The sequence below is a fragment of the Lathyrus oleraceus genome, chromosome 7, assembly GCF_024323335.1.
Source record: "Lathyrus oleraceus cultivar Zhongwan6 chromosome 7, CAAS_Psat_ZW6_1.0, whole genome shotgun sequence".
NCBI classification, from domain to species: Eukaryota; Viridiplantae; Streptophyta; class Magnoliopsida; order Fabales; family Fabaceae; genus Lathyrus; species Lathyrus oleraceus.
The window spans coordinates 153,984,669-154,006,776 of record NC_066585.1 but is presented as its reverse complement, the minus strand read 5'-3'; the positions used below and the strand labels follow the sequence as shown (position 1 = coordinate 154,006,776).

At 32.7% G+C, this 22,108-nt stretch overlaps 2 protein-coding genes and 1 non-coding gene across 3 annotated transcripts; 1 reads left to right on the top strand and 2 right to left on the bottom strand.

Annotated features, from left to right (window-relative positions):
• The first annotated feature begins 14,717 nt into the window (after positions 1-14,717).
• On the top strand, positions 14,718-17,415 carry LOC127105442 (UDP-D-xylose:L-fucose alpha-1,3-D-xylosyltransferase MGP4). Its single transcript, XM_051042638.1, has 4 exons — positions 14,718-15,397; positions 15,664-15,825; positions 16,544-16,759; positions 16,855-17,415. Exons 1-4 carry the CDS (start codon positions 14,915-14,917, stop codon positions 17,062-17,064), a joined length of 1,071 nt encoding a protein of 356 aa, XP_050898595.1. The 5' UTR covers positions 14,718-14,914; the 3' UTR covers positions 17,065-17,415.
• Positions 17,416-17,530: 115 nt separating this feature from the next.
• TRNAG-UCC (transfer RNA glycine (anticodon UCC)) lies at positions 17,531-17,602 on the bottom strand. The gene has a single exon. It is a non-coding gene; the product is annotated as a tRNA-Gly (tRNA).
• A 149-nt stretch (positions 17,603-17,751) lies between these two features.
• LOC127106288 (uncharacterized) lies at positions 17,752-20,124 on the bottom strand. The gene is made up of 7 exons (XM_051043592.1): positions 19,723-20,124; positions 19,401-19,573; positions 18,940-19,033; positions 18,685-18,795; positions 18,411-18,586; positions 18,273-18,337; positions 17,752-18,108 (listed from the first exon to the last, which is right to left on the bottom strand). The coding sequence occupies exons 1-7, from the start codon at positions 19,984-19,986 to the stop codon at positions 18,002-18,004; spliced, it is 990 nt and encodes a 329-aa protein (XP_050899549.1). The 5' UTR covers positions 19,987-20,124; the 3' UTR covers positions 17,752-18,001.
• Between the last annotated feature and the right edge of the window lie 1,984 nt (positions 20,125-22,108).

Below are 22,108 nucleotides of genomic sequence, written 5' to 3'. Positions count from 1 at the left end.
ATTCAAAAATGCTGATGTAACAAATGGTTAGGCCATGTGACTTGTCTACCTCATTAATGAATTCTCATCCATCTCATTCTGATTTATTTTTTAAATAAAACAAAATTCGGAATCTAAACATGTTAATCTCTACAAGGTTCATTCTTCAACCCACAAACTTCAAAGTTACGGGCTAAAGAGGTTTAAGTGGATATATGAATATAAGTCATTGAAGAGGATCACAGTGCTTTCTATTGAATTGGAGGCTAAGAATCAACATGAACAGAGGAAGCACAAACATGTTTTTAGATTTGAAGATGTTTGAACAAAGGATGATAGGTGCGAGGAGGCTTTTCACAAGTATATGTTGTGTTTATTTATTTTATTCATGAGATGGAAAAAGTGAGTTTTACAATAATTAACTTTTTATTTAAATTCAAAGCTATCGACGATATATGTATATATTTTATTATTTTATTCAGAATGATGATAATACAATATTTATTTCTAGCATAATAAATTATTTTATGAGTTATTATATTATGATAAATTAATTTAATTAGATTAAAAATATATATATTTTTTCTCAAAACGATTTATTTATACTTGAAATTAGAATTATTACAATTATTTTACAAGTGATTAATTTAGTAAATCGAAACACCCTTTATTTTATTTAAGTAGAAGTACATAATTTAGTTTAATTAATTAAAATAATTAATTTATTGTGATAAGGATAGGAAAAAAAATAGTCTAAGAAAAATTAAATAATCTTAAATTTAAGAATACATGTGATTTTGTTTTAATTATTTTATTAATTAAGTTTGAATAATATAGGTGTAAGAAGAATAAAATTTCATGATAATTAGGAAAACAAATTACAATAATAAATTTAATATATAATAATTATATTGAATAATGATAATGGTAGTAGATTTAATATTACTTAATGTGTAGTTATTGACATGTATGAAACGTGATATTCATGAAAGTGGAAAATGTAAGTTGAGTTATAATTTTTATAAATTGGATTAATTAGATTAAACGTGGAACTATATCCCTTCTCCTGCCTTTAAAAAAATACAGTTTATTTTTACTATTTTGCATTTTCTCTCTCAACTCCTAATCTTATAAATACTTATTAACTCAATTCATCTCTCACCCATACCAATACTCCTGTTTAAGATTTTCTAATTTCTCAAAAGATACAAACTGAAATAATTAATTTCTCTTCATGGCTACTTTTTGTGCATTTCGACATTGTTGGATTTCTGGCCCATAGAATATGTAAGGATTTTTTCTCATGCGCTCATACTATGTAAGAACGTGATGTGAAATAGGGATGAAATAATGGCCGAAGAAGAAGAAATTTCCTGATTTGATTCACATTTATATATTATATTGTTAATTAAGTTTAATTTCTTCATTATTTTCTTTTATGTTCATTAAAATCTTTTTATATTGCTATCTATTAATATCGGTATATTGTTAATAGTTATTTTTATTTAATTAATACTTTTATTTATTTCATTAAGAATATTCGTATATGGTTATTTATTGGTTGAATCAACATGTGAGAATAATGATAATAATCATTAGAAAAAATATGTATGGAATAGAGGATTTGTTTAGTTTTGATAAAAAAAAATTATAAATAAATAAAAATTATATATAGGATTAGTTTCTGATAAGACTCTGGTTGCATGTGTTTGTTTAGAGAATAATTTTCGTATATTATTGAGATATGCATCATATAATATATGAGTCGTCACCTCTTATGCCTTTGTGGCAATATTGATGTTTTTCGGTTTTTGTGGCAGGAGTCTGTGTGTCAGTTTTTTCTATTAGAATGGGTTTTACATATATGTTTTTCTGGCATTTATGGCTAATAATTATATTTTGATTGGTGAAGTATTTTGTCATTTGTTTTATGATATTTTTCTTATGGTAAGTATGATTGGTGAAATATTATCACGCTGCTAGAAGCATATTTATACATAAAAATGTATACTACCAACCTTTAATATATTCATAAATATTTTCTTATAGAAGAAAATATAAAATCATTAAAATAATATTTATCACAAAACTTATAATTACACATCAATTCAACTTATTGTCACGCATCAATCAAAGGCACGTGTCATACAAGATTGTCCCATCCCAAAATATTTTTCTTTTTGTCGAGGATTATTGTTCTGATATCAATTGTAACATCTCGAATTTTTATTCGAGATATTATTTAAAATTTTGCTTATTAAAAATTTGCTGCTTTTTTTTAATTATAATTTTATTTAGAAAATGGAATATTTTTAAAGTAGAATATTTATAATAATTAATAAATTATTTATTAAATATTAAAATGAATTATAATAAAAATAGTGTATCACAATCATTTATGTATTATATAAAATACTAAAATTGCAAAAAACAAAACATATTTGCCTTCATCCGCGCTTCAAGCAACACGTTCAATCCCAACTTTCTTCTTGAGTACCTAACACGTTAATTATAAATGATCAATTTCCTTTTTCACATTGAATCATACTCACCGTAAGAAAAATAGTCTTTGTTTTTCTTATTAAGGATAACTTTTGCTTATTGTATATGAAATGAAATGTGATCAAAACTATTATATGAGATACAAATGATACGAGACACTAATGATATGAGACACTAATGATCTGGATAGTAAAACTCATTTCAATGAATAAAACTGTCACACAAACTCCTGCCACAAAGATCGAAAAGCGTTAATGTAAAACTCACTCCAATGGGAAAATCTGTCACACAGGCTTCTGCCACAAAGGTCAAAAAGCGTCAATATTACCACAAAGACATTACACGGTGACGACTCATATACAAATACTATATGATGCATGTCTCAATAATATATAAAAATCATTTTCTAAACAAACACATGCGCTCAGAGTCTTAATAGAAACTAGTCCTTTGTATATTTCTTTTTATTTATTTATTTATAATTTTTTTAATCAAAACTAAACAAAAATCTTTTATTATGTAGCGACTTCTCTCAGTCAAGTCAATTGACAAGTTAATTAATTTGGTTACAAATGCTTTGCATCCTCGACATTTTTAATGAGTTGATAACCAAATTGAAGATGATATACTTCTACCAACCTTCTACTTTTGAAATATTGAAATATACAAATAACAAGAAAATAAAGGATGATGAAGATTATAAGGAGAATGAGTCATATGAGTTAGAAGACTATTAAGTGATAATTAACTTTGAGGTAGTTAAGTTGTTGCTTGTAATCTAAGATACACTATAATGTAGTTGATTCATTCTATCTTATGATGCAAGTAATATATATTGTATATAAGCATGACTTGTAATCTCTTCTTCTTTAATAAGAGTTTCATTTTCATGATGTTCATCTTGATTCTCTCAATAGTTTGACGTAATATGTTTTAGACTTTTCTAAAAGAATTTAGGATGTGATCCAATTAAAAAATATTATAAATTCTAATGATTTTTAATACAAGGTCTTAGTTTTTTCTTTTTCTTTTTTAATAAAAAAACACGTTAATAGTGCATTGATAAAACTCATTTAATAATTATTTTGTAGTTGTTGTGTTGGAGGATTTGACTACTTATTAATTATTAATATTAAAATTAGACCTTTACTTGTACCGGTAAGTTTTATTCAATTATTATTGATTTTTTTTTCAAAATAATCACAATTTCTAAATTAAATCTCAAAATAATTATTTTTTTTAAATTCTAAAATAATCATCTTTTAAAACAGATGCGTCAGATGAATTGGCACATCCATTTTCCATCATAAGGAGGCGTCAATGCCTATGACGCCTGCATATTGCCTCATGAGGAGGCGCCAATGTCTATGGTGCCTACATGTGTTGACATGTCAGGCGCCTAGCCTTTTGGCGCATGCATTTTCTATCTACTCTGTATATATACTTGTCCTTCAGCCATATTTTTCACACAATCTTACCCTACAACCATATTTTCTTTCATTCAACTTCACTCTCCTTCAAGTTTTTGATTTTTAACCATGTCTGAATACATTCACAAGCGAAATGCCGATTTAATATTTTCCGTCGTTGCGTCTCCGATAAAGATTCGACTTTGGAATATAGATTCGTTTGAACGTCTTAATCGGACGTTGAACAGTTGGTTAGATGGAGAAATTGGGGATGATGAAAGGATTAGAAGAATTCAATGGCTTGTGTCCACGTTCAACCAAAATGGAGAAGTGCGTGAATGGATGGATATTAAGACTGACCGAGACATTCATAGGACGATGCATTACATGTTCAAAATTGTTTTGATGGTTGTAATCGCTTAGTTATTGTATTGTAGTTGTTTTAATTGTTTGTGTTGTTGCTTATGTAATGATATTTCCTCACAAACTTATGATATGAAATAAATTTAGTTTTTCACATATTACAACAGAGGTACATTTGAATTTATCTGGTTGTGCTCGTTCCAACACTAGGACAGTTAGTACGATTGTGACCTGGCTGGCGGCATGAACTACATAATCTAACCATTTTGTTCGCCGTATCCATTTTGGTTCGAAACCGGGTGTTGTTTGGGCGGCCCTTTTTCTTCCTTCGCATAACTTCGTTGTGCTAGACGATGTCCCCTTGATATTCTGGCAAGTAATCCTCTTTTGCCACTACGGAAAAACTAATTTTATAAACATTTGATAGACTGGTGACTTTGTAAACGTCAGATAGCAAGTAGGATGAATCCCTTCGAACCTTTGAGCATGCCACAATGACATGGGAGTAGGGCATACGAAAGGCTTGGAACTTTCCGCAGTCGCACCAACCTCTATCTAGTTCGACTTTGTATTGTCCCATCGGCATGCCCTCATTATGATCCATGCAGCAACACTATACCAACCTTTAGTGCGGTCAAACACTGTAACCACATGTGTGTTTGCTTTGGCAGCTTCATGTCTAATGAATTTCATTGAAGCATCACTGAACAACTGCCCTGATTGCAACACTGAACTCCATTTGGAACGTCTGGTTTCAAACAACGCCCCTAGCCTGGAATATGTTGTCTGCACCAAAGCGATTATATGTAGGTTACGGATGTCTTTGAAGATAGAGTTCATTGATTTCACAATATTTGTTGTCATGTGGCCCCAACGTTGATCGTTGTCGTATGCTCTAGTCCACTTCTCTAATGGAATATTCTCGATCCACCGTACTGCATCTTCGTTTGACAATCTTATTTCTTTGTGGTAGTGTTTGAAAGAAGGTTCTGATAATGCGTAACTTGCATTGACAACCTTCTTCCGCAACGTCTTATCTTTGATTTCCCACATGAAATTCTGAGCAATATGTCTAATACAGAAGACATGCGTCGAAGGAGAATTTTGTCAGTCATTATCAATGTTATTATATGCACTGATGATTGAAGGGTGTCTGTCGGAGATCAAACCTAAGTTAGGCTGAGGTGCAATGTGCAATCGGAGATTTCTTAGGAAAAAACTCCATCCCTCAGCAGTCTCCCCTTCAACAAGGGCAAAGACGATTGGAAAAATATTGTTATTTCCATCTTGTGCCACTGCCATCAGTAACGTTCCTTTGTATTTCCCGTACAACCATGTACCATCAATTTGTATAATAGGTTTACAGAACCCATTCATGTAAACGAGAACCCTCAACAATCTCCCTCGTCACTCGCCTTGGTAAACGAGAACCCATTCATGTTCCCGTTTGCAACAAAGTAAGTTCAACATTTTACCATTTAATTAATTATACTTTATATTACAAATAACTGTAAACAATATTTTTCAATTTTTTTTATCTAGGTGGTCAGTAAGGGGGGTGAACTATAATAGGTGTCTGAAACACATTATAGTAGTCTATCACAATATATTGGACCACATTGGAGCAGACGATGTAATACTCCTACACAACTCTATTTTAATTTAAAAATACTTATCAAATTATTTATCATCTAATCGTATCATATTGTTGTATAGTTTATCTGGAGGCCATATCTGGGACTTGATCATCAGGTTAACCATGACGACGTTGTAGTTTGGACAACAAAGACACCAATTATTCGGTTCACTACTATGGAAATGCACCAGAGTAACCGGGTAAAACTGTAGTTCGACATGCAACAACAGATTCCAGAACCTCCGACGTGTTTGGGGAATTGGCATTAAAAAAGAGTTGATGCCCAATGGGAATATTCCGACTGGAGAGACTTTGCAAAAGAGATGTGTCGTCAATGGAGGAATTAACGACAACACATCTTAAACGAATCAGCCATCCATGGTGCAAGACCAACTCAACAATATATGGCATGGTTTAGGTCGGTGACAATGCAACAATTTATGTCTGAGCCGCGATATTTGATTGGTCCACGCCAACTAGCTTCGTCATCGTACGGCCAACAACAAGTCCCCGTCCAACACCAATGTCAAACCACCCAAACCCAACAACCAACCTCACACCATCAACCTACCACATACACCCAACAACCAAACACCCAACCTCACAACCCATTCATGTCATCCACCCAACAACCAAACATCCAACGTCGCAATCCATTCATGTTACCCACCCAACCACAAAATCAAGAATCAAACCCTACCCACCAACAACCATACACTTCAACCACAACCGTTTATAGCCCAAATGATTCATATGGGTCACTTCATCGTAGCCCTCCATCAATGACCACTCAAACATCCCATCACAAAAACACACAACCATTGTTTAACTATAATACACCCCAGGAACCATTGCTTCGTTTCCAAAACGATTCAATGTCTCAATTCGGGCAACTATACCGTCCATAATCCACTCAACCTCATCAACCTAACTACGATGACATAGGCATCAGACTCCATGACGGAAGCGCCGTTGACCAGAGCCCCTCCGGATATTGGGAACAAATGATGCCACATCTGTCAAATACCGCTGGAACTTCCGCCGGACCTTCACATCAGTCATCATTTGATCAGGTCAGCGCGCAAAGACCCCAAACACCTCAGGAAAATCGTGGGAGACCACGAAGACAAACTAACGCACCTGGATGTGGAATAGGGGGACGTTTCGATCGGGTCAGTCATTAAATTTTTGTAAATCCCATGTAACATTTATTATATCATGAATAAAATTATTTTTTTACATTATTTTTTATTTTTTAGAAGTGAGAGAGGTATATAATAAACTATGTCTTTAAAGATTTTTAAAATGTAAAAAATAAAAAATAAAATAAAAACCAAAGGAAAAATACATTAATAATTAAAGAGATATTGAACGAAAGAGATATAGAAGTGAGAGAGATATATAATAAAACCATGTCTTTAAAGATTTCTAAAATGTATTTATTTGGACATTTTGTTTACCACCTAAGAAAATAAAAAGGAAAGGTAAAATATATTAATAAAATTAAAAAATATAAATATTGGGTTAAATAATATATGAGTTTAATTGAAATACACAATATAAAAGGATTTTACACCGTCAGTTAATCATAGACGTCGAATATTAAAAGAAGTTTGACTTTTATTTTAAAAATCTATAAAGTAATACAAACGGATGATGGCGATGAATCGACGAACAGTGGCGGAGCCAGATAAAAAAATTTGGGATGGCTGCTAACGTAAAATAAAGATTATAAATAAAATGTAAATAGTATTTTAAATAAAACATTAAAGTTAAAATAAATACAAAGTTAATTACTAAAAATTTAAATTACATGACTTAAAACTATCTTAAAGTAATGTTTTACGCGTTCCGAGTGACTTGAAATCGTCAATAATTGACTCCGAACTAATGCTTGCACTAATCTCCCTTTCAATATATACTGTCATGCTATCTCCAAGAAACCCATCATCCATCTTGTTTCTCAACTTAGTCTTAATAATTTTCATTGCTGAAAAAGACCTCTCAGTTGTGGCCGTAGAAACGGGAAGAGTCATGATAAGACGAAGTAGTCTATCAATCAAGAAGTAAGTTTCAGCCTGTCCAGATGCAACCAAACATGAACATAGTTCTTGAATAGTTGATAAATTATTCAAGTTTGATGCTTGACGAGCAACAAATAGAAAATGTTGGAGTTGAAATTGCAAATTATTCTTCTCTTGATCACTAAAATCCATAGGATAATATTTTTCAACTAAAGAACAAAGAGTATCAATGCTAAAAGCTTTATATCCATCCTTAGGAGATAAAGAACAAGAAAGAGTTAACAAATCCATTGTCTGCTCACTGAATCTGCTATTCAACTCTTGTAACTGTTTGTCAATGGTAGTGAAAAAGATTTCAACTTTAAAGTAATATTGAATTGTGACTTGTTTCTCTTCAAGACAGGAGCGTCCAAATCTTGTTGTTGAATGAACATCATTAAGATCAGGAATCTCAATACCATGCTTTTCACAAAAAGATACCACTTTAGTAAACAATATATCCCAACCATTTTCTCTCAAACCTTGAATAAGATGTTTTGTTGAAGCAACCAAGTTCATAGCATTAACTACATCTTGATTTTTTTTGTAAGGCTTGACAAAGCATATTTGTTATTCCCATGATTTCTTTCATCAAGTGCAAAATAAATATAAAATCAAATGCCTTCAAGTAATTGTAACAACTATCTGCATCCCCACGTGTAGCATAACTCCCTCTATCTTTTGCAATTTTTTTTAAAACTAAACAAGTTGCTTCATACATGTTTATCAAGCTAGAAATTGAATCGTAATGTGATCCCCAACGAGTATCTCCAGCTCGTTTCAATGTACCAACTTGATTTGCACCTTTACCAGTTACAATCTCATCAATCTCTAACAAATAAGCAATTTCTTCTAATTGGGTAGCTTGTAACTCATCATGACGCTTTGTAGAAGAACAAACAACATTCACAATAAAGATCAGCTTCTCAAAATTTTTATGAACAGGGCTTGTAAACCATTCCATTCCATTCCATTCATAAAGAGGGCATGTAAACCATTCCATTCTCCTCTCATATTGCTAGCACCATCATACCCTTGGCCACGAATGTTAGAAACATCAAGGTTATGTCGAGAAAGTATATCACATATTGTTTCCTTAAGAGTTAAAGATGTGGTGTCTTTAACATGTGCCACATCAAAAAATCTCTCTTGTATTAAACTAACTTTATCAACAAATCTTAATACAAGAGTCATTTGTTCCTTTTTTGACTCATCACGAGCTTCATCAACAACGATACAAAATTTGGAATCACCAATTTCCTCACGAATACTCTTTTTCACCCTACAAGAAAGAATTTGCAAGAGCTCTTTTTGAATTTGATGTGAAGTATACTTGCAATTTTGTGGAGCATTTTCCAACACAACTTTTGCAACTTCATCATTGTAGGATGCTAAAAGTTTCAATAACTCAAGAAAGTTACCTTGATTTCTTGATTTGCTACTTTCATCGTGACCCCTTAAAGCACAAGCTTGTAGTGTTAACCAACGAACAGTGTCAATTGAAGTCTTGAGTCGTAATCGATTATTCATTCTTTGACTTGAACTTTACACTTGAATAACATTTCTAATATGACCATCTTGATTCAACAAGTCTTGACAAACTTTCATTGCATTGTTGTGGGGTGAGCAAGGATCCTTCCCTATGTGTTTAAGAAAGGAACAATGTTTTCCATTCCTAACTTTCTTCCAATTTCTAAAACCCATAGAAATAAAGACAAGTGATCTGAGACGTCCACTTAGTTTTTTGCTAAAAAGGTAACATGGTAAGCAATATGCGGCATCTTCAGATGGTGAATATTCTAACCATGATGGAAATATGCTAAACCAAGTATGTTGAAACCTTCTCGGATGATCCTCGTTATCGGACAAAGGATAGTTTTCTAAATGAATTTGATATGTACCCCATTTTAGATAAGCTCTTCGTATTGCATCCACTTGATTTGGTGGATATTGCCAAATCGGAGGACGCTTTCCAGGATCGCGTTCCAAAGAATTTTCAAAACCATGATGCTCTTCAATTGTTGGATTCTCAAGAACTGTTTCAGATTCGGATGTCGGGATTATAATTTCTTCATCTCTCTCTTCTCTTTCAATTTCACATGCTTTCCTTTTAAAAAAAGAATCAATTTTCCTATTATTCATCTTTACTCTTCCTATAATATCATATCAGATCCAAAAATCAATTTAGAGAACATAAAAATTAAAAGAGAAAAAAATTAATAAACTTAATTAATCAACTTTAATCCGTTTTCAAATACCGGTAACTTCACTGTTAGAAATTAGCAGCAACAATGATTAAATAAACCTTATTACAGTGTATAACTATATTTGTAAATTACAGTGTTATGAATTGACTTAATAAACCTCATATAGATTATTTTAACACATCAAGAAAGAAGAACCCTAAAAATCTCAAAAACACAAACCAAGCAATCACTTTAATTTGTTACTTTTTATAAAAGAAGAATGAATAAAGTTTTTTTACCTGTTAGATGCCGATCACTTTAATCTGTTCCGATTCCGGTTCCGGTAGCAAACTCATATGAGAAAGAAAGGAAATGTATGAGCTTTTTACCTTATCTGTATTTTAACCTAACTTTGAATGAAAAATAAAAAATAAAAATTAACTTTAATTTAAAATAAGGATGTTTTAGTAATTTAATATATATGAATTAAAAAATAAATAAAAAGTTGAGGCGTGGCCGTGGCCTTCCCACGTCCCCCCTCAGTTCCGCCACCGTCGACGATGTAAAACTTTTTACACTGACATGTATAGTAATTAATCTCATAATATATTTATTCAAATTTTATATCAGGTAGTAGAAAGAAATAAAATTTGAGTATTAATATATATAAATATAGTTAATTTTAGATTTTTACCCTACAATAAAATATAATCTTTTTCGTGTATTGAAAATTTAAGTAGTTGTGTGTTTAGAGAATGATTTTTTATATTTTTGTTAAAAAATAGTTTAAGAGAGTGTTTTATATTTTTTTCGTTCAAAAATAGTTTGTTGAGAGAGTTTGTAAATTTTCTTTTCAAAAATTATAGTTAATAGAGAGTTTATAATTTTTTCGTTTAAAAATTGTAATTGAGAGAGGATTTGTAATTTTTCTATCTAAAAATTGCAACCGAGAGAGACTTTACAATTTTCTATTCAAAAATTGTAATTCTAAGAGTTACAAATTTCTCCTTAAAAATTACAATTATATAGAGAGGATTTGTTATTTTGTCATTATAAAAATTACAGGTTGAATTATGGTTTTATGAGTTTTATTGATTTTTTTTTTTTTGGTATATTTCAATGTGCGTAGAAGTTTTTTTTTCCTCAACAATAAAATGAGCAATATTTGTGATTTTCTATGGATTATTGTCCTAGGGATTAGTTATTTATTTGTTTGAGAGAATGTGAATAGATAATTATATTTATAAAGTCTATATGAATAATTGTGAGATAATGAGTTAAGGGATAAGGAATATATCTGTTTTTCAATATTTATTTTGAAAAACTTTTTATTAATCTTTTAAAGCTAAAATACAAAAACATGATAGGATTTTTTTAATTTTTTTGGGTACAACGGTCTGAATAAATATTTTGATTAAAAAGTCATCTCATATAATAGATACATGTTTACCACAAAAGATGTTTTACATATAAGATTACAAAACTACTTAAGATGACTTCCTAACTTCATATTCCTAGTGTCTAATCTGTCTCCAACGATCAGTGACAGGTGGCAATAGACTATTAGATTTCAATTTTACCTGAACCCAATGATTGTCATTGACAAAAACAACATCAATGATTCTATGTCTGCTCGTATACATAGGTGAAGCCAATGTAAGAAGAGAAAATGTAATGGTAAGTCTCTTTGACAGGGAGACAAATACGACATTGTACCTACTAGCAATAGGGTAACCAATATCAAGAATCGCCATCCATTTTTCTCGACCACGCATACCAAAGTGTTATACTTTTAAGGCATTTCTAACTTCACAGATCGTGTCATAGAACAAATTGGAAAATAATTTAGGATGTTGATGAACTTGAGTATCTAATTGTGTCCAAACCAACGACCATGATTCTTCACCACATCCAAGTAAAGCTGCAATAGTCTGAAAACCACAATTTCCAACATCACCCACATCAACAATGGCATTTATGTATGGATGCAAGAAACCAGAAAATTGAGACAAGTAAAGATGCCTCGAAGATATAGTGGCCGATTGACTTTGACCTGACAAACTTGAAGGTTAACTTCCTGTTGGTTTCGTGCATGGTCTCTTTATAGTTTCACTCCCCTGCGAGCCCTCACCATACTTCCACTATGAAGGATCATGATGCACACCACTCTCTTCACCCTTTATGTTCTTCTTAACTCCCCTATTTGGGTTGTACTTCACCGACGGTGGACACATCAAAGTTATGGATGAATGTGTTAGTTCCCTAACCTTTTTCTTCAACACCATCTGACCTACAATATTCAAAGAATTGAAATATGTCTTCAACTTTTCACACTCCGCTTCTAAATCCAACTTTGTACCAGTATCTTTATGATTGACATCATGCTCTTCAATGTGTAATTTCTTCACAAAAAAACATGAATTGGATCTAAAAGAACAGGTTTGCCTTGTATTTGGAAACTGACAAGTTAACATGCACAAGGTAACCCATATGTTGTTCTAATGAAGCAACCACAAACGTATTTGCTTGTATCAATAAATTTTATCCTTTCTAGTTCCTTCCCTATATGTTGTATACACTGACTTGAAAAAAACAATCCAAGTTGGTATAGAAATGAGTGTTATACCGATGCTCAATATTGATAATACTTTTTTGAAACGAGACCCTGATTGAATCAAGCTGCAACTTCAACATGGTGTTCACAGCATCTCAACTTCGACATAAATCTCCCCGACTTGTAGTTAACACGTTTTTTAGTCTCCAATGAGCAGACTCCACCATGTTCGTTGTTGTGTTACCAAATTGAGTGACTCTATTAGTCCAAGCAGCAACAAACCTTTCTTTATAAAGTGTCAATCATGTTTCAATCACATACTTAACAAACAAAGGAATATCAACACAAACAATCTCAAAATGCTTCAAGTGTATAACAAACTCAGTTTCTCTATTAGCATACATGATGTTGTTTCATAGATCCATGACATGCTCATATCTTTCTGATTTAACATAATCTTTACATTTCATGTTAATATTTTTTGAAATATGGAACGAACATAACAGATTAGTTGAATTTAGAAACACAACTTCAATTGCATTCATCAATGCAAGTTATCGATCCGTCACCACAACATTAGGTAGCAATTTCTCTGAAGAGAAAAATTCTCTGAGCTTCTCTAGTGTCCATTTGAAGTTTTCCTCTCTTTCATGCTCAAAATAGACAGAGCCTACCGAAAACATCAATTTTGTTGACGTAACACCAACAATCTCAAGCAGTGGTAGCCGATACTTGTTTGTCTTGTATGTACAATCCAAAATCAACACCAAGTGAAACATATTCAACAACTTTACTGAATCAGGATGTGTCCAGAAGATATCAGCAATAACATTTGAGTCTTTCTTATTTCTTGTCTAGCACATATATTTTTCTCTATGAATAAGACACGACAACATTTGCATTTCCATCAATGAACCTTTCTTCCTCACATTGTATGTAGCTCTAGCTTTATACACCTGGGTAACACTGTTGAGGTTTCCTGAATCTTTGTCTTTCAAGGCAGAAACCATGTACCATAGAGCCATGTTGTACTTCGTTATGTCATTCATAGACTATCTCTCATGAACTTTTAGACGATCCAATATGTCATGGTCATCTAAATCGTCAGATAGTTTATGATTGTGAAACCCACACCTAACCATCACCATCCAACCGATACCACTTGACGCAGGTCTAAGCCTAAAAGGGCATTTCACTTTCATACTATAAATGTCCTCTGAGGATTTACTACTTTCAGATGTATTCTTCCTTATATAATTACCTCCTCTCTCACAATCCAAAATCAATTTATCTTTCCTAGCTCATTGGCCAGTATGAGAATGAACAATCACAACTATAATACCATGTTGTTTGCCAATATTGTGTTCGGACTAATATTCAGATCATAACTCAAATATTTGTCATTTACATCAAAAAAAGCTATCAATATCATATAAGGACGGGAAAATATTTAATTTAAATTTATTACATAGCAAAATATATTTTATCTGTGGTGAAGAACTGTGTACAATCGTTTCACGAATCTATAGATGACCCTGTTGGCTCCGAACCAAACAAATAAATCTTTTTTTTTTAAAGTTATGCTTTGTTATCGGAAATTTCAAATATACTCAAAATTTTCGATAATTGTTGTTTGTCCACGGAAATTTTGAGAATTCCGATAATGTATAATGGATTTTTTTAAAAAATTTCGATATTTTTTATCGTATTTTTCCATATTTCCTATATAATGCGTGATTTTTAAAAAATACGATCGTACCAGAAATTTTAAAATAACTATCCAAAATTCCGTTTTTGTAAATTTTAAAAAGTAAAAATTATAGAAAAAAATATATAATGTGTAAGAGTAAATATTAGTAAGGATATTGAAAAATCACTTATGGAGCTAATGAGTTACTTATGAACGTGGCTATTTTTTTCTTCTGTTTTTTTTAGCTATTGCTAATAAATAATTGAAAGTAAACTTATAAATAATTGAAAAGAAAGTTAAAAAGTAATAAAATAAAATAAATAATAAATAATAAATAATAAATAATAATCTGAGGAAGAATGAATTTCATTGCACCGGAGCATCACTCCGATTATGCTAGTCCCTCCCGGAAGACCAAACCACCGACATCGCTGATCTGAATTCTCCATTTTCAAATCCCTAATAACAACATCAAAACTTCGAATCTTGTTTCGTTTCATCTTAACTAGATCTCATTCCCCAACCTTCAAAAATGTCATCAGGGTTTCTCCACCAAAGAAGCCTCCACAACCCTTTTTCAACTCAATTCTACACTTCACCTTCATCTTCAACAAATTCCAAGAAATCCCTTTCAATTCTAAGCCCCACAGTTCTTCTTTCCCTGTTGTCTCTCATTGTGGTGCTGGGTGTTTTCTCCCCATGGCTAGGAATGCCCCAAAAACTCTTTTTTACTTCAAACCCTGCAATTTCCAAATGGGGTCATTATACTTTGGATCAAGCACTCACCTTTGTGGCTAAAAATGGGACTGTGATTGTTTGTATTGTTAGTCAGCCTTACTTGCCTTTTCTCAATAACTGGTTGATAAGTGTTGCTATGCAGAAGCGGCAAGATATGGTTCTTGTTATTGCTGAGGATTATCCTTCGCTTTATAAGGTCAATGAACTTTGGCCTGGTCACGCTGTTATTATTCCTCCTGTGCTTGATGTTGAAGCTTCTCACAAGTTTGGTTCTATGGTTTGTCTCTCATTGCAAATGATTCTTTTGATTCCTGATTTGATAACTATGAATATGATTTCATTATAGGCTTGTAACTACATAATGTGATTTAACTATCTGGTGTGTGTCTTGAATGCTTCGTGGATATGTAACATGTTTTGACATCATGGGTGGTTTTTCTTTTTTTGAGCTTATGTTTGTGGTATTATTAATTTTTGGATCCATTTATTTCTCTTGTATGGTGCTGAATTATAGAATCCATGCTTGTTTATTTCAATGTGTAGGGTTTCTTCAACTTTACAGCCAGGAGGCCAAGCCATCTGCTGAAGATTTTGGAGCTTGGATACAGCGTGATGTACAACGATGTCGACATGGTTTGGTTAGCCGATCCATTTCCTTATCTGCAAGGGAGCCATGATGTGTACTTTACAGATGATATGATTGCGGTAAGCACTCTCATTTAATTTCATTTTCTTTTATGCAGCATTTCGATTAGTATATTATAACTTCATGCTACATCAATCCTAGAATCTTGCTGTCTACAACAATACTTTTACTGAGTGTGTATATATATAATTCTGTTTGATAACCATATTCGTTATTTGGTTAGTTAGCTGCAACTTGCAGTTAGTTTCTTAGTAGTCGGTGTAGTTAGAAAAGTTAGGATATTACAATGTATATAAATAGTAGAAGGAGAAAACGTCTAAAGCAGTGTTATCAATGACGGATGGAAGATTATGGCGACCAGCATATAGATAGTATATAGATAGATAGGTGATGTTTGTTGTGGTCAGTAGTTTTAATTCAGAACAATATTATCTGTAGTTTGTACATTTGCTTAAACTCCATTTGTAAATATGTGACGCAACTATGCAGAGGAAAAATCATGAGATCCATGACAGTACTTGGTGGATATATAGAAGTTCAACGATATTTGTGTTCTCCTTGTTCTCATGATCCTTGTAGATTTTCTTTTCTATCATGAAAAAAATAATTATAAATGTATTCACATCACATGATACCAAGGAAGATTACAAGTTATAGTAAATCAGGCTCCAATTCTTTTTATTTTCTGTCTGAATATGTTCTGCAGTTCTAGTGTGATTCTATTTTTGTTCTTATATAGTTGACTTGTTTTTTTTTTCTATTTCTTTGTGAGAGCAGATCAAACCGTTGAACCATTCGCACGACTTACCACCACCGGGAAAAAAAGGGAGGCCTTATATATGTAGTTGCATGATTTTCCTTCGCCCTACGGATGGAGCAAAGCTAATTTTGAAAATGTGGTTAGAGGAACTTCAAATGGAGCCATGGTCTAGAACCAAGAAATCTAATGATCAACCTGCTTTTAATTGGGCTTTAATGAAGAATGCTAAAGAGGTATGCTGCACTTTTCTCACTTCCTTCTAGTTCACTTTGGATCGCAAATGTTCGACTTCAATTGTCCTAAATACATCATGATTTCCCCATTGCAGGCTGATTTGTACCTGCTTCCACAAGAAGCATTCCCTACAGGCGGATTATATTTCAAGAACAAAACATGGGTTAAGGAAACTAAAGGAAAACATGTTATAATTCATAACAATTATATAGTTGGTTTTGAGAAGAAGATAAAGCGATTTCGCGACTATGGTTTCTGGTTGGTGGATGACCATAAACAAGAGTCACCTCTAGGTGGATTATGATGCGGCCATTGTTACAAGTTTATCTTCGGACTAATTTGGTCCCTAAGCAATTGGATTCAGAGCATGCCTTGTGCCAAACTATTCGCCCTTACTCGCTTGATTGATATCTGTCTGAAGATGTTTCAACTGCTAGTGTCAACACACTGGGTTCGGGAAAAAAATGTGTCCTGTTTTGAATTTTTGATGAAGAAAGCTGCTTACATATGGATACATTTTATTTAAGGGTCCAAAAGAAGATAAGGGTAGAGTTCATTTGGTTCTTAGAGTTGTACCTCCTATGTTACAAATATTCAATTAGCATATGTATGAAATACTTCCAAGTATTATGAAATATAATTTTTTATCAATTTAGTTATACTTCTTGAAACATATTCACACGAGATTTTTCCGTACATTTAATTTTTGAATATGCGAATTCCAAAAGCTAAGTTGCACATAATAAAAAATTAATTGACAAAATAATATATGCGTTTGCCGGGAGTCGAACCCGGGTCTATTGCTTGGAAGGCAATTATCCTGACCGTTGGACTACAAACGCATCTTGTTGACAATTGTTGTCTTCGTTATATCTTAGAACTTGAAAACAACAACACTATACATGTTAAACTATTCATTGACGTGTGTTGAATACAATAAGTTACATCCATAAAATGTATGAAAGTGAATTAACAATGTAACTACACTCACTAAAGAGACATTACGTAAACATTTAAATTTAACTGATCTTGCAATGAAACACAACAATTGTTACATGTAAAAAATTTATTCCCGACGATAACACCATTTGATGTAGTAGAGTCAACATAAAAAGTACAAATATTTAGACTTCAGGCATGTATAAACTTTCCGTCTGCAGCAAGCATTCTCTAATACCTCTCTATTCTTTCTTTTTTCCGCATTTAAGGGAGCCAACAGCAAAGATGCAGTTAGGAATCGGTCACATGCTCGAGAGAAAATCAGCAAAACTAGGGTACTTAGGCTCCCAGCCAACTTCCCGACGAGTTCTTGTGTTGTTTAATTTCTTTCCTAGAGGGCCATCAGTTGCTGCAAAAGCAAAGATAAAATGTAACAATGCTCTTAGAATCATACACACTTCTGTGATTACCATTGTATTGCTGCATGATAACCACAAAGATCAACTCAACTTACAATAAAGTACTGATAGTATCAGTTCAAGATGTATGTTTTACTATTAAACATGAACTTACCACTAAACTTATCAAACTTTTTACTGAATTTACCACTTCTATTAACCAGATCCATCATTTCTTGCCTGCAAAAATATGGAAAATGTAAGATTCATAGAGAAATGCTTCTTCTGACAACTTAAAGAGAGAACGTCTAACCTAGAGAGAGGATGATTATCACAACCCAAGAAAATCTGTCCACGGAATTTTTTCTTCAAGATTGCAACTAAGAGGGAGGCAGCATCCTCGTAATGTATAAGATTCAGGATGTGATCAGGACGACTATCAACAACCCCCTTTTCCAAGTAATAGTTGTGTGCACCTCTTTCTGCTTTGTGAAATTAGTCAAGGATTACCATGACATAAAAGCAATAATCACTCTGATTAATTTTTTTTGTTGCAATTCTAATAATTTGAATCTTATAAAGGATATATAAAGCCCTGCCAGTCGTAGAACACAACCGCCAAACTCTAGTACCACATTTTCAGCTTTTAGAAGGATGTCGACCCTGGGGCTTCTCCCAATTGGCACAGCTGGAGTATCCTAACACAAGAATCATAGGAATAGAAATGTGCAATTGCACAGGTTAAGCAATTAAAACAATCTGCAATCGCATGTGTATCAATGTAGAATGGAAATATAGAATATCATTATCTCTTAAAACATAAGCAAACATGTATGACCCACCTCATCACACGGTCCGTTATCATTGCAGTCATATGGAGCACTGCTTGACGTAAATACGAAAGAACCTTCACCATTCCAGCTTAATGCAGCTAGCCTGATTTGTTGAAAATTCACATCAACTCATAAGAAGGCAACCAGTAACTACTACTCATACTCATGAAATAGCATTGTAACATCCAAGTTGATCTGAGCAACCAACCACTTCAAAATTACTAAATTGTTGTCAACAAATCAAAAGCAGAACAAGTTTTATGGTAATTCATTCTGTTCCCCGCGTTCCACTTATAAACATCTGTAAACAAAGTTGTGATAATAACTACATTGAGTACCACGGTTCAAACCTTAGTGATGGTGTCCAACCTAACAATATCGGCTTTTGCAAGTTGAGATAAGATTTACAAATAAGGCCTTTAACTACTAAATAGTATACAAAATATGGAACGAATACCAAGATTTGTTACCTAACATTATCAGCATAGTCATTGGTCCGGGATGGAGGAGCACAATATAAGACATTTGGAAATTTGTGAGTAGCTTCTGTCCATTTCAAAGATGGATTAATACCCATCTGAATCAACTCATTGTGATGATCAACAGTCATTGTCTGTCCATAAACTTGACAACCCGGAATTTCCTACATGCATATTGACACAGGTAGAATAACCACTTATAATAATGTCATTGCCAATAAATCATAAACAAATTACATAAAGAAAAACAAAACTAACAATCACAACATTCCACATATATAATTGAGGTAATTATCAGAAAATGAGAGATTACCTGTTGCCATTTGTGAGCTACTAAGCGACCAAGAACGCCGGGACCCACAATGAGCAAGTCATGTTGCAGTGAGGAAGAACGTGATTCTTCGGTGGGTGTGAGTGAGTTCTGCGGAACCTTCAAATGGGTTGGTCTAGACATGGATAAAGATTGCAACTTTACTTTGGTTTTCAAATTGGGGTGAGGTAATGTCAGATGGAGGGGCTTAGGAGTGAGGAACCCCAAATTGGGAGGGTTGAGAACAACATTTGTAGTTGTTGCCATTATACAGGAAGTGTGGGATGGGAGGGAAGTGGAAGATGCAGTTTGGTCTGACCTTAGTGGGAATGATATAGGATGCTGTTTGCCGTTGAGAGTGGGGTGTAAGAAGCAAAGCAACAAGGAAATTGGATAGCAACTAGATATTCAATTCAAATTAATTAAATTGATTTTACATTTTTATAGGGTATTCAAATCAATTAATCAAATTTCATTGGTTAATGTCTATTTTGGATCATTTATGATCCATTATTTGATAATCAAATTTTTGTTGTGTCTTGGTAAGCATGTCATCAGCAATATAAGTGTCTGTCGATGAAATGTGTTTTTTTTAAGAGAGCATATAAGTGGGTGGTGTGTCCGGTTAAAGTGTTTGTAACATGGTAAGGACGTGGATGAAAGAGCTTCCATTTGAGGGGGAGATTGTTTTGATATAAGTATTAATTAGAAATCTCACAATGTTAAAAAAAGTGAAGGTTGAACACTTTATACATGAAATGACCCAAATATCTAATACATTTAGATTTTGATTTGTGAAAAGAGTTTTCTCTGTAAAACTTGGTTTTGATGAAATAATTTATATCAAAAAGAAAAACAGGCTCAATATCAAGTGATTAAAGAAATAATGTGTTATAAAGATGATCAATATGAAATCAAGAAGAAGTTGTTATTAATAAATGAATTGCAAAGATACTTATTACAAAAACACTCTATGTTACCTTAAAATGCTTAGAAAAATCACTTATACTTCACCTCATTTTTCTCAAAGTCAAACTACATGAAAAGAATTGAAAATCATTGAAGTTTTGCTTTAAAACTATTGATTTTCTAGCTAAAATACAGTAGTAATCGATTACCACATCCCGATAATCGATTACCAATCTTCAAAATTCAAAAATATGACTGTTGGACTATAATAATCGATTACCACCCTATGGTAATCGATTACCACATGAGAATCACATTTTTTTTCATTAACCAATGACACTATTTTCGATGAGAAAACTTCATGAAACCCCTCTATTCTTATGCATATATTCATAGGGTTTTCAAAAGGTGCATTTAAGGCTTCATACATCATAAAAAGAATCCAACTCTTTCATTAATCATTTTAACATCAATTCAAATATTTTTTAAGTGTTCATTTAATTTTCAAATTGTTGAAACTTTACGTAAACTTCATATAATTCACAAAGTTTTATTAAATCTTTCTGACATCTATGGATGATTTATCTTTGAAACAAAAATGTCTTCTAGCTAACAATAATAATTATGCATGACTTTGACATGAAAGAATTGCTCATATACGTATGAAACATTTGAATAACTTAGTAAAGCATGATCTTCTTATTTATTTACCAAAGCTTAAATTTGTCAAAGATAAATTATGTGATGCATGTGAAATGGGTAAGCAAACTAAGATCTCTTTCAAGGCTAAGAATTTTGTCTCTACATCTAGACATCTTCGATTGATTCATATGGATTTATTGGGTCCCTCTAGGACTAGAAGTTTTGGAGGTAATTATTATGCATTAGTTATTGTTGATGACTTTTCAAGATTTACTTGGACATTATTTTTAGTTCATAAACGTGATGCTTTTAATGCTTTTAATGCCTCGAAACTTCCTGGTCTTAACCATATTCCCATTCCAAAATTTGATTAACTTCTAACCTTGCTCCCACTTAATTCATCTTACATACCATTCTTAATCACTTGGTCACAACTTCCTCTGGAATCCACGACTTCTTTTCCCTGCACTAAGTTACACGAAACATAACCACGACACCTTATGTTGATTTGGATAGTCAACACTCATGAAACTTCGTGATACAATTTATCGATTCCTTAACTACACACAATACTGACGACCCTTTTCTTATAAGTCCTTCAACACTTGTGACACATTTTATAATCCCTTTATTGATAACCTTATCGACTTCACCTTACCTGATTCCATATATTACGAGTGTCTACACCTAATGATTCACTTCTCTCGTACCATTACAATAAGGTAGCACATTAGGCATGAGATTATCTTACATCATTCCTACGAGTAGTTATCTCTCTGATCCTCCATGAAATTACACAATGCACTTCCATCAATCACTTTCTATTGCTTAGCTCATG

Bases quoted from the DNA above. Each gene is read 5' to 3' on its own strand.
- LOC127105442 (XM_051042638.1), top strand. From the start codon at position 14,915: ATGTCATCAGGGTTTCTCCACCAAAGAAGCCTCCACAACCCTTTTTCA. The intron at 15,398-15,663 runs GTTTGTCTCTCA...TTCAATGTGTAG, and splicing joins CTCACAAGTTTGGTTCTATG to GGTTTCTTCAACTTTACAGC. The intron at 16,760-16,854 runs GTATGCTGCACT...TCCCCATTGCAG, and splicing joins TAATGAAGAATGCTAAAGAG to GCTGATTTGTACCTGCTTCC.
- LOC127106288 (XM_051043592.1), bottom strand. From the start codon at position 19,986: ATGGCAACAACTACAAATGTTGTTCTCAACCCTCCCAATTTGGGGTTC. The intron at 18,796-18,939 runs GTGGGTCATACA...TTCTTGTGTTAG, and splicing joins ATAACGGACCGTGTGATGAG to GATACTCCAGCTGTGCCAAT. The intron at 18,587-18,684 runs ATATCCTTTATA...GACTAATTTCAC, and splicing joins TACGACTGGCAGGGCTTTAT to AAAGCAGAAAGAGGTGCACA.